This window comes from Pogoniulus pusillus, chromosome 30 (genome assembly GCF_015220805.1).
Source record: "Pogoniulus pusillus isolate bPogPus1 chromosome 30, bPogPus1.pri, whole genome shotgun sequence".
NCBI classification, from domain to species: domain Eukaryota; kingdom Metazoa; phylum Chordata; class Aves; order Piciformes; family Lybiidae; genus Pogoniulus; species Pogoniulus pusillus.
This window is the reverse complement of record NC_087293.1, coordinates 15,850,190-15,865,462: the sequence shown is the minus strand read 5'-3', so window position 1 is coordinate 15,865,462 and position 15,273 is coordinate 15,850,190. Positions and strand designations below refer to the sequence as shown.

The 15,273-nt window shown below is 49.0% G+C and overlaps 1 protein-coding gene across 3 annotated transcripts in view; it reads right to left on the bottom strand.

The window, feature by feature from the left end:
• The window catches only part of FBXW8 (F-box and WD repeat domain containing 8), a 68,738-nt gene that overhangs the window by 13,274 nt on the left and 40,191 nt on the right, over positions 1–15,273 (bottom strand). For all 3 annotated transcript variants that reach the window (XM_064168252.1, XM_064168251.1, XM_064168250.1), the window contains exons 6-7: positions 14,420–14,616; positions 11,106–11,315 (exon numbers count right to left, since the gene is read on the bottom strand). In XM_064168252.1, coding sequence (XP_064024322.1) covers positions 11,106–11,315; positions 14,420–14,616 — 407 coding nt within the window. The remainder of the gene's footprint in view (positions 1–11,105; positions 11,316–14,419; positions 14,617–15,273) is intronic.

Here is a 15,273-nt window from a genome sequence, read left to right as displayed (position 1 = left end):
AGGAAACCTGTGGCCATGGCATTCTGAGACACGGTTTAGAGGCCATGGTGGTGCTGGGCTGATGGTTGGAGTGGATGATCTCAGAGGTCTTTTCCACCCAAAACAATTCTATGATAACCAAGACACAGATCTATCCCTACTGACAAGAGCAACAGGAGCCTCAGAAATCAGAAGATCAAGTCTGACAGCGGAATTCATCCAGGAGCAGGGTGTAAAGCCAATCAGTTACCAGAGGTCCAGCTCTCAGGTGAGCAGAATGAGCCACAGAGCTTTTCTCCATGTCAAACTTTCAATGCTTGCATGGAAAAGCAAAGAGTTTCTTCATCAAGTGGAATATCTGCAGGAGCAGCAAAAGCAGCCAGGACCATCATTTAAAGGTTCAGACAGATGGACTGCGCAAGGAGGATTCAATCAAACCCAGCAACACCTGAAGAGCAGAAGCGAGCACAGCCCCGGTGCTGACAGCCCTTACAGGTCCTGCAGCAGAGACAGCTGAAGAGAAACACCACCTCTGAAGTGGCAGTTCAGATGGGAAGGGAATAAAAAACAACTCTGCTGTTAAACCCCATCCAAGCTGACTCACCCAGAGCCTGGGAGAGCAGCACGAGTTGTTCCCCGGCTGTTCTCCCTCCTCTGCTCCCCGCAGCAAGCAGTTTAATCACGTTCCCTGTCCTCTCCTGCAGGGCCAGATGAGCTTTCTCCACTCGGGCCTTTCAACTGAGGAGGGTTCAACATTTTTAGCAACAGCAAAATGGCCTGGCCAAAGCCCAGTGGAGCTCAGCACAGAACCTGCTCTTCCCTAACCTCATCAACATGATTCAATTTCACGGTGATGCTCCTCTCCCTCGCAAAGGAGCTTAATGCCCACGACATGAGGAACGGTAGCTAACACATCAGGAAGAACTTAAGGCTTCCATGGCAACATCAGCCTGGCTACACCAGCATCACATGGATATTCTTCATCTCTCCTGATTATATCCACATGCAGCTTAATAAATACCACACACACACTCTGTACCTATTACTTCACCATTTGCCAGAGCAGTGACAGTGATGCCTCTTGGCCTTTGATTTCCTATCTGGGCAATTTTAGCAAGCATCTGACAGCTTGACCAGCTCTGTGGCCAACTCTGGGGCCCCCAGTGCAAGAGAGATATGGATCTGCTGGAGTGGGTCCAGAGGAGGCCACAAAGATGGTCAGAGGGCTGAAGAACCTCTGCTGTAAAGACAGGCTGGGAGAGTTGGGGTTGTTCAGCCTGGAGAGAAGGCTCAAGGAGACCTCAGAGCTGCACTGCAATATCTGAAGGGGACTTACAGGAAGGCTGGGGAAGGACTATGGGGATAGGATGAGGGCAATGATTTGGAACTAGAGCAGACTAAATTTATGTAGGTTATCAGGAGGAAGTTTTGCACAGTGAGGGTGGTGAGACACTGGCACAGGCTGCCCAGGGCTGTGCTTGAGGACCTGACCCTGCAGACGCTCAAGATCAGACTTGATGTGCCCCTGCGCAGCCTGCTCCGGTTGGAGGTGTCCCTGCTGAGCACAAGGGGGTTGGGTAAGACTCCCTTGGAGGGTCCCTTCTGACCTGATTCAATCTGTGAACCTGAAAGGTCAATTTAAAGGAGCAGGAGGGGATCATTTTGTGATGGATGCCTCTAGGCAACAAAAGGGAAGCTTGGACTATCTCTAGGAATACTGCAAAGAAAAGCTCTTTCTCCCAACTAAAGAGCAGGTGTGGTTTTAGTTAGACATATTAGCAGCTTCCTATTGCAATCAACAGTCTCTCAGTTGCTTACAATATTTATGACCTCCCAACCAGTTCTCCTTCTCAGACTTGTCCTTTTTAACCTCAACTGGCAGACTTTGGCATGTCATTTTTCATCCTTAAGACCAAAAACCCCAAAGCATTTTCACTCAAGCTCTGTAAAGCAAGGACAATTCTACTTTTGCAGGGAGGCTTAGGACATAAAAGTTGCTGAAAATTAAACTTCCATAGCTCAGAAAAAAAAAAACCCAAACCAGAAATTGCTACAAAGTGGATGGAAATGATAAGTCTTCAAAGTAGAGACCAATTTACAGCCTGTCCTCACTTGCAGCACAGCTTCCAAGAGCTCCCTAACCAAACCCTGAGATAATGACATTCTGGCAAAGCCTCTCTGCACTCTTTTCCAGTGCAAAGGAAATTAATATCTGTGCCTGGCAACCAAATTTCTCCTTGGAAAGTTTTGAACAAAAGACAAGGTCAATAAACTGCTGAATTCAACTTATGAACAATAAACGCTGGGGTCAACAGCACCAGGTTCCAGCTCCCAGTTGAGTCTCTGAACCAGCCCTTCCCAGCTGCAAGTTAAAGCCCTGGAGGGGAGAGGGCCAAATGCTGCTTTCTCCAAAGTCCCCTGGGGCTCATAGTTGAAGTGAACATCCATAAACTATTAATTTATCTCAATGACCATAGCTCCCATCTATCCCATAAACATATGAGACACACTTGAAAATTCAGGTCTGGCCACGAAAGACTCCAGTGAAAAATTGCTTCCACACAGCATTTAAAGACTCCTCTCTTTCACATCACAGCAAACATTCTCCTGCTTGCAGTCTCAGTTCGAGACCTGTGGCAATTCCCCTGCGTAGCCAAAACCTTCTTTATTTCTCCTCACAGAACTTGCAACTTAAAATGTGTGCATCAGAGAGGAGATCTGTAACAAACCCAAAGGCTGAGAGCCACACAACTGGTGGAAAAGCTTTCCTCTTATGATCTCCTCGCTCAATTCCTTCTCTTCTCACCTCAGCCTCTGCTCTTCTAGAGATTGTTGGGTTGGGTTTAGGTTAGGTTTTATAATGCACATGTGGATTTCTAGCCAATTAGCTGCAGCACTGGAAGAAGGAGCCTCTCTGTGATTTTCAGCATCCAGGTTCTAGCTATCTTTTAAATCCAACTTCTGCCTTGCGCAGTTTGAATCCATTTCAAAACCTCAGCCTGCCAAACTGATAGGTGAAGAAACAAAAAGCACTCTGGATGCCTTTTAAAGTCTGAATAATAGTTTCTTGGAAGCCAGGGGCTATTAAGAACGTACTGATGACAATTCTGAAGTTGCTAGAAGGTTACTGGTGAGCTCTCCTGTAATGCCCCAAGGTAACAAGAGTCTTCTTTGCTAAGGCCAAGGAGAACTAATGAAAATACCTGGTCAAAGGGGACTGGAAATAAGGCTCTGTATGTTAAAGGGCAGATAAGATCTTTAGGAGGTTTACAATCCTATCAGGCACCCTGCAAAGGGATTACCCTTTTAAGGATATTTATAATCCTGTAATGGACACCCAGGCCCAGTGACCTAACAGGTACCTGACCGAAGGGAAGCCACCCAAGAGCATTTAGGTGTGAAATGAAGCCCCCTGGGATGAGACACTAAGGAGCATTCCCTTCCCCCAGCGGGCCTGCAGGGCACAGGGGAGGAAAAGCATTAAATACTCTGCACAGAGCAAACTCCAGAGTGTTACCTATTAACACTGCTCACATGCAAAAGTCCAAGTGATTGGATGTGAGCCAAGCAAGCTCCCAGAATGCTTAATAATTCAGCAGGCCAGAAATAGCCAGAGTACCTTTACCATTATGTTTAGTTAAAGACCACAGAGATTAGAAAACACATTATCCATCTCAGAGGTGATTCTTTCCATGTTACAAGTCCCTTAACGACCTTTACCATCTCTCCCTCTCCCTCTCTCTCTTTTAATAAGGCTGAGCAAATGGGACTTCATTTTACCCAATTGCCACAGACTAGTGGTATTAATTATTCATGCTCCTACTCTCTCCCTTTGTTAAGGCAGTGCATTAGACTAATTTGCCCCTTTGCTGCACCAGTTGGGCAAGCCTCAACCTGTGGCCACTGTCCTCGGATAGATGCACTGAGAAGTTGGCAAATTCGGCAGCCCAGGCAGAGGGAGAAAGGAAAAGTTACTGTTCTTGATGGATCTACGGAGCAGAGGGTATGGGGAAGGCTCTTTAACATTGTCCAAGAACTCGAGAAAGAGGACTAAATTAATTCACAAAGAATCAAAGTCTCTGTAGCCAGAATAGCTAAGCTGTGAGCTTTGTTACATCTTGCAGCTAAGTGAGGTCAAGCGTGGTCGATGTACTCTGGCTGAGACACTTCCAAGGACCTGAAGGAAATGTTGCTGATGGAACTCTTCCATGCATGTCCAATAGCCCAGCAGGTGTTTTGGGATCCTGTGTTGTTGGAGATGTCTTTTTTGGATGGAACATTAAAACAACAAATCCCCAAGCACTTGTTATCAAAGAGCCTGTGGTACTTTCAACAAGAGCAGGGGTGTTCAACCCACTGTCCTGGCTGGAGGCCAGCAGGCAACTGCTTTGTGGAAGAGCTGGTTTCCTTCTGCAGGCACATCTCTGCTTCTTGTCAAAAGCCACCACATGGCAGGGCTGGTGAGGAGTGAGCTGTCTCTCAGAGCTGGGCAAAGCACTCCCCACGTATGGTATATTTAGCTCTTACTTAGATGAAGTGCTGAGCAGAGGATCATAAATATCAGCCAAAATACACACTGGAGCCATGCTCAGAGCCTGCATCCCTTCCCTTATTGAGTAACACACACTGGGTACATTAAAGAACCACTTTCTCAGAAGTGGGATCTATCTCACTGCCTGGGATAGAGGTTTCTAATTGTCACTTTAGAGGCTGAGGATCAAAATAACCCCCCCGAGCTGCTCAGAGAGGCAGAGGAACAAGCAGCAAGGCTGGGAACAGAACCTGCATTTATTTTCAGACTGTGTCTCTCCCCCTTTCCTTCTGCCCATCCCTCTGCCAATGAGCAAAACCACTGCCTGAATACACACAAATACTGCCAGCATGGGGAAATTTCAAGTCCACCACGAATAAAAAGAGATCTGATTTTTGCTCAGGTCAAGCCCAACCAACTGCAGAGATGTCTCCAGAAGCAGGAAGGGCAGCTCCTATGCTTCTGCAGCAGAAGTCATGACTGAAAACCCAACACATGGCACACCCTGCTGCAAGTTGGGGTTTTATTTCTAAAGGGATGCAGGAAAAGAACCTTTTCAAAGCTGACAAGCCTCAGGGGCACAGTTTCCCAATGCAAATGCATTGAACTGCCTTCTGTAAACATGGCACAGAGCACTGCAACGACAGCAGCAAAGCACTGACTGCTAACAAATGCAAGGTCAGCCGATTGATACTTGTGCCCAGAGATAAGTCTGCTGGCTCCATAAATTCAAAGATGAGCTAAGATTTAAAAGGAGCAGCTGAGGGAGACAGACAGACTATCAGAGAGAAAGGAGGGGGGGAGGGGGAAAGAAAGAGTAAATCATACACAAAACAGCCACTAAAAAAAAAAGGCAGTTAATATACATGAATAATGGATGTTTGATTTAAAAGCAGTTTACTCCAATATGAGGTAATTTTTGACTATCAGCCAGAGAGACTATTTTGCAAGTTCTTGCCAGAGAGAAGTCATTGTGTGAAGCTGGTAACACAAGGATTTCTCTGAGCCTGTGGAAAATTGACTTTCATGCCATCCTAAAGGTGACTTTATGCTGGCACATGAGAATTCTGCTCTTGCATGTGCTCAGCTGCACCAAGCAGCCTCGAGTGATGCTTAAAGACCCAGAGAGAGCATTGAGAAGATAATAAGATTCTAAACAGCTTGCACCAAACCCAGCACCAAACCCAGAGCAGCAAGTGCAGCACCAAACCCAGCAGCAGGAGCAAGTGCAGCATCTAACCCAGCAGCAAGTGCAAACACAGCACCGAACCCAGGAGCAGGAGCAAGTGCAGCATCGAATTCAGCAGCAAATGCAAGTGCAGCACCAAACCCAGCCACAAGTGCCAGTGCAGCACTGAACCCAGCAGCAAGAGCAAATGCAGCACTGAACCCAGCAGCAAATGCAGCAGCAAGTGCAAATGCAGCACCGAACCCAGCAGCAACCCCTCAACACCAGCAGCTCCTCCAAACAGCTACATCTGCTGTAAAAGTTACACACCAAGCTACAGACTGCTGTGTTTTTTCCTTTAAAGTGTTGATCAGAGTGCAGTTAAAAAGTAAGACTCCAAGCTGGTAGGAAGAAGAGGAGCCAAGCGTTGTGCAGGCAGGCAGCGAAAAAGCTGAGGCAGCTCTGCCAAGGCACCTGCAGCCCTCACTGTTCCAGCACTGGACACTGCCCCAGGCTAAGCTGCCAGTGGCCAGGGCTCTGCCAACCTCCATGGGCTTGTGATGTGGGCAGATGTCTGCCAGGACCTGGAATGAGGTCACCAGACTGATTTGACTTGTGGCTGAAGATCGATCTGAGAGTTCAGAGATGCAAGGATAATCCATTTGCTCCCTGAGCCACCCTCCAAAACACAAACCCTCCAAAACACATTTTGCCTAGGCTAGGAAAAGGAAGGCAAAATCATTGTTAAAACCAGAATGAATTCTCTTGGATTCCTAAATTGTCACCTTCACCACTCACACCCCAGCAGCTGTATTTCCAAAACCTAGACACCTAAGCAGCTGTGCCAAGCAGGAGGTACTCACATGAAGGTCCAATTAGGAAAAACCACAGCAGAATGTCAGTGACATTTGCCAGTTAAAAAAACAAGAGGAGGATTCTTTGAAGTTTATTTTCACTTGTAAATGATTTCTGACCATTTACAGCCAGAGAAATGTCCAGAAGGATGATTGCTGCGTTCAGCAAGACAGAGGTTAATAGTGGCCAGCAGGGCGAGAGTGATTCTGCCACTTTGCTCCCCACCTAGAGCACCACATCCAGCTCTGGAGCCCTCCACAAAGGAAGGACATGGACCTGATGGAGTAGGTCCAGGAGGGCCACACAGAAGACTGAGAGGCTGCAGCACCTCTGCCACAAGGATAGGCTGAGGGAGCTGGGGTTGTTCAGCCAGGAGAAGGCTTCAGGGAGACCTTAGAGCAGCCTTCCAGCACCAGAAGGAGGCTACAAGAAGGCTGCAGAGGGACTGTTCACAAAGGCCTGCAGTGACAGGTGCAGGAGATTCTGACTGGATGTTAGAACAAGTTCTGCACCATGAAGGTGGTGGAACACTGGAACAGGTTGCTCAGAGAGGCAGTTGAGGCCCCATACCTGGAGATGTTCAAGGTCAAGCTTGACAAGGCTCTGAGCAATCTGATCTAGTGCAGGATGTCCTGGTTCACTATGAGGGGGTTGCATTAGATGACCTTTGGAGGACCTTTCCTATCCAAACCATTCCATGATTCTATGTAAAATGCAGGCAAGGAAACCTTCTGGTGTCTGTGCTGGGCTGCACTTCTTGCAGTGCCTGATGCCTAAAGAGTTGCCCAGCTCAGATCTTCAGAAAGAGTTCTTCTGCCTCAGCTGCTAACACTGCACAGTCCTGCAGCTCTCCAAAGAGAAGAGTTTGGGCAGGTCTCAAACCCAGCCAGCAGTGAGACCTGTGCTGCTGCTGGTGAGGAAACCAGGGCTCAGGAAACGATTGATTGAAAACTGGACTGTTCACATGGGCCACAGTGGGGAACAAAACTGAAACAACCCCACAGTTCTGAGCAAGAGAAATCAAGGGGCAGGGGAACAACAACTGAAGTCTTTGGAACTTCATGAGACCTGGAGACATCCTGACACCAGAAAAGACAATGCAGGCTTAGCAGTGCACAAAGAGGAGGGTTTGAGTTAAAAGAAGGTGCAAGAAAGATGTAATGGCTTATAAAAAACAAGTTCTGACCTAAATACATCAAGAGAGACTGCAGAGTATGAAATCCAGTCTAAAGGATTATTTAAAATCTGGTTCTCACTTGCTCTTAGCTCCTCACACCCATTTCAAGTGGTTAATTCTCCTGGATCCAGCCGCACGAGCAAGCAGTTGATCATCAAATGCAGGAGCCAAAGGAGGCAGCATTTCAGTGGCTGATGGGAAGAGGCAGGGGATGTTGAGCCCCATTCATCAAGTACAGGCCAATCACCAGCTCAAATCAGGTGAACAAGTGACAGCACAACAAGCAACCCTCTGGATACAACCTCAACATATCCAGCCTTCTGCTTCTGAGCTCATGCAAGCCTGGAATGGAAAGGGTTTGAAGGGACCTCCAGAGATCATCCAGTCCAAATCCCCTGCCAAAGCAGGGTCACCCAGGGCAGGCCACACGGGAGCACAGCCAGAGGGGTCCTGAAAGTCTCCAGAGCAGGAGACCCAGTCCAATTCCCTGCAATCAGCAGGGACAGCTGCAACTAGAGTGGCTTGCTCGGAGCAGCAACCTCACCTTGCATGTTTGCAGGTGACTCCTGACAGTTACAGTGCTACCTGGGCAAGAGGTTTACATCCTCACCAAGGACCTCAGGCAGTTCAGTTTAAAGATGTGGGTTTAGTTTGAGATGCAATGCTCAGACCCAACATTCAAGCACCTGAAAGCCAAGACTTGGTGATGCTGCTGCGGGGCTGAGATCAGAGGGCTCCAAACTGCATGGCAGAGAGTAATGTGGTATTTGCTAGACATCATCCTCCAAGACATGTCCACTGGGTGCCATGAGCACCACTTTGGGCTCAAAGGGAAAGCCAGGGTTAGGGTTTATCCCCAGGGTTCAGTTTCCTACAGACCATGTAGGAGCCTTGATGGGATCACAGGGCTCAAGATTTTGGAATGTGAGGAAACCAGAACACTTCACAGGGAGTTCATGCAGCTGCAACCACCCTTACTGAGGGAATTTCTCTTAGCTTCACACAAAACAAAGAGCTCTAGGAGCACAAAACAGACAAACCTTCAAGAAACAGCATCATCCTTGGGCTGCCTGATGTAAGGTTGAACTTCTCACAGATGAAGCATTTCTATTCTCCCCTCTCTCCTGCACAGATGTCTGTTATCTGCAGCAAGCAAGCCTATGCCACAGACTTGATGTTTTTCTCCTCTCTGACAAAATTTATGCCTCAGATCTCTGCTCTGCTGTCAAATCTGGTTAAAATTAGAGCATGATTTAAAAAGAGGGGAAGGAAAAGGTGGGGTTTGTAAAGGTGTTGTCATCAAAAAGCAGGTTCCTAGGCAGCAGAATGAGAGCTGAGCTTACACTGAAAAAAAACAAATAGATCCCTGGAGAAAAACAAAGAAAACCCCAATCTGAGAAGAAACAGACCAACAGCAACCCAGCCAGCAGCAAGAAGGGGCTGGAATTCTTCATCCTCACGTTCCTGAGGCTGAAGACAGATTGCCCAGCAGTGACCGGCACCATCAGCCCCTGGCGGCTGCAGCGATTCACTGCCAGTGAGATGTCAGCTGCTGCAGCCATGCCCAGCGAGCATCCTTGTCCAACACAGCCTGGCCTTCAGGTCCACCTCCTCACTGGGATCTGAGCTGATGCTCTGTTTGATGCAAGCTGCTGTCAGATGCCAGAGCTGAGGACCAAGTCAGGAAATCTGCCCAGCTTTACCAAGCCACGTGCAGGAACTAAGGAGGTTCCTCAGCTCCTTTCAGAGGCACAAAGGTGATCAGCAATGAAATGCCACTGAACAAGGCAATTTTACCTTCTAACCTCCCACCTCTGTAGGGAAAAGAACTGGATTAGGACAGCAAAGGAATTAATAAAGGCAGCATGGCCTCACAGCATCTCTCAGCCCTAGAGGTATTTATTGTGGCCTCAGCTTTTCCCCAGTGAATGTGGGTTTGAAGGGGAAATTAGATGCAGCTGGATACATTTATTCCTAACCCAGAGGCAGCCCTAAATAAAGCTTTCCTCTTCTAGGCACTTGCCAAAGAAAAGGCTGCACTTGTACACCACAGACCACAGCTCCTTTCATCTGGGTGCTCACCTCCTGCTTCTTTCTCCACCTGCCTGAAGCCCAGTGCACATCTGAGGTATAACCACAAAAGAGGAAGGAAATTAGAGAGGGGAGAAGTTAGGCAGGAAAGGGACAGAAACTCTTCTCAAGGCATCTGGCCTGTGCAGACTCTGGCTCCTGCTCTGCAGTGGGGTTTTGCCCAGGAGCAGGCTGCTGCCATCAGCCATGGGGGATCTCAGGTAGGATTCTGAGTCCTGCTAACCCCACAATTATTTATGCCACCTATTTGGGTCTGGAAGCCCAGAAGAGCCACTCCTACAAGCAGAGATGTTTGGGAAGAGCTGCATGAGAAGCATGTCTCAGCCACCAGTCTTCGGCAGGGTTACAAAGCCAGTCTGGCTTTGCCCTCCTGTGCTGTGGTGTGCTGACAAAAGCAGCAGATTGTGTCACAGGGGGACTTCAAACCTGGGATTAGAATTTAGCTTCCCTTAATCCACAGAATCACAGAGTGCCAGGTTGGAAGGGACCCCAGGGATCATCTGGTTCAGTCTTTCCAGGTTACAGCCTAGTTGAAATGAGCTGGCCCAGCAGCCTGTCAGGCTGAGGCTTAAAACCATCCAATGCAGGGGACTCCACTGCATCCCTTGGGACAGGATTCCAATGCCCAACTGTTCTCATGCTGACAAATTTTCTTCTGCAGTCCGACAGGAATCTCCTCAGCAGTAACTTGTCCCCATCACCCCTTGTCTTTTCCATGGGACTCCTTGTACAAAGGGAATCTCCATCCTCCTGGTAGCCACCCTTGTGGAGTGGCCCATGGTGATAAGGTCTCCTCTAAGCCTGAACAACCCCAGCTCTCTCAGCCCCTTCTCACATGGCAGGGCCATCATTCTGGTGGTTCTTTTCTGGACACTTTCCAGCCTGGCCACATCTTTTTTTTCTTGTACAGCAAGCACCAAACCAATCATCACAGCATCCCCACCAAACTCAAACTGATTTCAACACAAAACCAAGCAGCATCCTCCTCAGACTGGACATTGGCATGTTCCAGGCTTGACACACAGCTCAGGATGTCCTCTCGGGTGGATGCTTAGATTTGGGGCCAGAGTTTTTAGAGCTTTTCTGAGATGAGGGGCAGAGGATGCAAAGTAAGAATAATCCCTTGCTCACTAGAAGAACATCAACAGAAGCTTCAGGATATTGCACTAGAAGAAAGCCTTCCCTCTGCTGTTCCTGCAAGGCAGGAAATGGTCATAGGGATGAAGTCCTTATTCCTTTGGTGATTCTGAAGGTATAAATCTCTTACTTCAATTAGAAAATAACTAAATAAAGAGCAGAAATACCTGGTTGGGCTCATTCAGTAACCAGCCAAAGGTTCTGACCCCAAAGGCTGCTTCATGGGCAGACACATCGAGGCATGTGACAGGCTGCCCATAGACAGAATGGAGAACTTTGCCAGGAGCCTCTGCTTTCAGGAGGTAGACAATGTCTTCTGCAGCTGCCACTGTCACTGGACTCCCTGACACATCTGGGACCACGTTAAGGAAGTTGACCTGAAAAAAGCAGATTTTTATTACAACCAAAACATTCTCTTCCTTCACTACATGAAGTAGTCTACAACTATCTGAAAGGACACTGTGGAGAGGCTGCTGCTGGACTCTTCTCACAGGTAACTGGAGACAGAACAAGAGGGAATGGCCTCAAGCTGAGGCTGGGGAGGTTTAGACTGGACATCAGGAAAAAGTTTTTCACAGTGAGAGTGGTCAGGGACTGGAATGAGCTGCCCAGGGAGGTGGTGGAGTCACCCAGCCTGGGTGTGTTTAAGGGTGGTTTGGATGTGGTGCTTGGGGAGATGGTTGAAGGTCAATGTTGTGGAGTAGAGTTCTAGGTTGGACTTGGTGATGCTGAGGGGCTGTGCCAGCCTGGCTGTGTCTGTGATTCACTCCTGCCACACACTACACTGAGCAGCTAGTGCTGTGTGCTGATCCCAGCTGTGGAGTGGTTTTGAACAGAAACCAGTTTTACTTCAGAACTTTTGCAAGCTTAGCTCCCCTGATGAACTCTAGCTCTCAGTCTCTAGAATGAGCTGGTTTTGAAAGGCTGCTAAGGACACACCAAAATGTCACATCAAAGAATGCAACCAGACTTCATGGACTCATTCAGTGGAGGAGCAGAAAGCCACTAGGTTAAAGCACACAAATTGTAGCATCAAAGAATGGTTTCAGTTGGAAGTGACTTTAAAGATCATCCAGCTCCAACTCCCCTGCCATGGGCAGGGACAGCTTGCTCAGGGTCCCCTCCAAGCTTGGCTTGAAAACTTCAAGGCATGGAGCATCCACAGCTTCTCTGGACAACCTGTTCCAGTGCCTCACCACGCTGGTGGGGATGAATTTCTGCCTAATGTCTCATCTAAATCCAGATTCTATCACTTTGAACCACTGCCCCCTGCCCTGCCTGACCCACTTTTGTCAGAAGTCCTTCTCCAGCTCTCCTGTAGTGCCCCTCAGGTAGTGAAGGCTGCTCTGAGGTGTGCCCAGAACATGTTCAACTCCAGACAGAACAACCCAAACTCTCTCAGCCTGGCCTTGTAGGAGAGGTTCTTTGTGGGCTCCTCTGGACCCAGTCTAGCAGTTCCATGTCCTTCTTGTGTTGGGGGCTCCAGAGCTGGACACACAAAGCAAATACTGTGGCTACAGTGGAGTGTATGGTGGTGTTTGAGCATTTTCACCAGGAACCCAAGTAAAATGCTTGAGGATTTTGTTCATTTAAATATTTTAAGATTGACTTAGATTTAAAAGAGGAGATTCATCAGCAGGGGAGTCAAGAGAGAGAGATCTACTGAAGAGTGTATAACAGAGGGCAACAAAGATGCTGAGAGGCTTGGAGCATCTGTGAGGAGCACAGGCTGAGAGCCCTGGGACTGTTGAATCTGGAGAAGAGCAGCCCCAAAGGGAATCTGAGCAATGCTCAGCAAGAGATAAATGGTGGGGAGCAAGAGGCTGGGGCCAGACTCTTGTCTGTGGTGCCCAGGGACAGGACAAGGGGCAGTGGACACAAACTGGAACCCAGAAGGTTCCATCTGAGGAGGAGGAGAAATTTGTTTGGTGTAAGAGTGCTGGAGGCCTGGAGCAGGCTGCCCAGAGGGGTTGTGGAGCCTCCTTCTCTGCAGAGATTCCAACCCCACCTGGGCATTGTGATGCTGGGCAAGCTGCTGTGGGTGCCCCTGCTTTAGCAGAGGGATTGGACTGGATGATCTCTAGAGGTCCCTTCCAACCCCTACCATGCTGGGATTCTGTGAAACCACAGCTTCATGCCCACTAGCTGCAGAGTCAGCTTCCTGCAATAAGACAGAAGCTGCCATACTCTATTGCTAGGCATTTCCTTCCCCTCAGACACCCTCAGACATAACACAACTTCAGCTTCTGATTTCTAATTAAGACTCTCCAAACTTCAGTGACAGAAGGTGCAACCTGAAGGAGCTGCACCCCTAGTTACAGCTTCACAAGTGACACTATTAGCTCGTCTGCAACATCCTGCCTCAGAATTAATCAGCCAGGGCTGATCTGGAACAAGAGCTCGAGGTTCAGCTCCAGTTCTGTGTGAGAAAGCTGCTTTTCAGAATGAGCCAGCTTAGTTTAATGTTGACAAAAAATAATTGCAAACAGCCAACCTCCTGCACCATATGGACTTCCATTCATTTTCACTTGCAGCTTCAGCCAGCACTGCACCCTTGCTCTGCAGTGATGGCAAGCTCAGCCCATTACCCTGCTCCAAAATCCCAGCCCCTAGCTGATGATGCTGTTATCCAGCTCAGGCAACAAGACTCTGGCAAGATCTTTATTAAGATCCCTCTTAACTTGACCAAAAATAAGTAGCAGACCAGGAGAAGAGCTCCTGGAATGAAGCTGAGTAGAATGAAGCACAGAATGTCAGGGGCCAGCAGGGACCTCAAAAGCTCGTCTGGTCCAGCCCCCCTGCCAGAGCAGGATCACCCAGAGCAGATCACACTGGAACCATTCCAGATGGTTCTTGAGTATCTCCAGAGAGGGAGACTCCACAACCCCCATGGGCAGCCTGTTCCAGTGCTCTGTCACACTCACAGCAGAAAAAATTCCTCAGGTTCACATGGACCCTCCTATGCCTCAACTTCCACCCACTGCCCCTTGTGCTGGCACTGGGCATCACCCAGCAGAGCCTGGCTCCAGCCTCCTGGCACTCACCTGCACACATTGATAAACACTGCTGAGGTCACCCCTTACTTAGTCTTCTCTCCAAGCTCCCAGCCCCAGCTCCCACAGGCTCCCTTCATAAGGAAGATGTTCAACTTCATTAACCATCTTTGTGGCTCTGTGCTGGACTCTCTCAAGCAGCTCCAGTCCTTTCCGAGCTGGGGAGCCCAGAACACAATACTCCAGATGAGGCCTCACCAGGGCAGAGTAAAGGGGAAGGAGAACCTCCCTTGACCACAGCCCTTCTAATCCACCCCAGAATGGCACTGGCCTTCCTGGCCACCAGAGCACACTGCTGGCTCATGGCCACCCTTCCATCCATCAGGACTCCCAAGTCCTTCTCCTGTTCACTGCTCTGCAGCAGGTCAGTCCCCATCCTACACTGACCCATGGGGCTGTTCTTTCCCAGGAGCAGCCTGAAGACTCACCAATTTCTGGATTTCAAATGACCCAGCAGTCTGCCAGACTCCTCTGTCGTTAGGGCTTTCCACTTTGACCTGGAAGCCAGACGCCGTTGCCACCGTGGCACCCTCTGAAGCCAGAGCCAGAGCCTGGACCCTTTGGTTGTGCTGGTAGTGATGGATTGGCTCCCGGCCCAGCAGCAGGCTCCAGACACTGATGGTTCCTGGGGACAGAAATCATTGGTGTGCATTAGCTTAGGACTGAGCAGCAGCCTGCAAGAGCACTTCAAGATGGCAGGTTAAAAGAATGCTAACAGGAGTAAGTGTCCTGGCTGCATCAGAAGCAGTGAGAGCAGCAGGCCAGGGGAGGCATCCTCCCCCTATGCTCTGCAGCACTGCCCCCAGCATGAGAAGGTCATGGAACTGTAAGACTGGGTTCAGAGGAGGCCACAAAGACGATCAGAGAGCTGGAGAACCTCTCCTACAAGGCCAGGCTGAAAGAACTGGGGCTGTTCAGCCTGGAGAAGAGAAGGTTCTGAGGAGACCTTAAAGCAGCCTTCCAGTACCTGAAGGGGGCTACAGGAGAGCTGGGGAAGGACTCTGATAAGGGCTGAGAGTGACAGGACAAGGGGCAAAGGATGCAAGCTTGTGGAGGGCCGATTTGGACTGGAGATCAGGAACAAGCTCTTTGCAGTGAGGGTGGTGAGACACTGCAGAGTTTCCAAGAGAGGAATCTGAGGCTCTGCACATGCAGCCATCAGGGCAGGGCTTTTAATCCTCTTTCTTACAGTTTACAACCAGCAGCAAAGCTCTGCAAAAGCCAAAAGAGTTCCAAAAGCTAAAGAATGCAAATCTCAGAGAACCCAGGAGTGTAAGTCAAA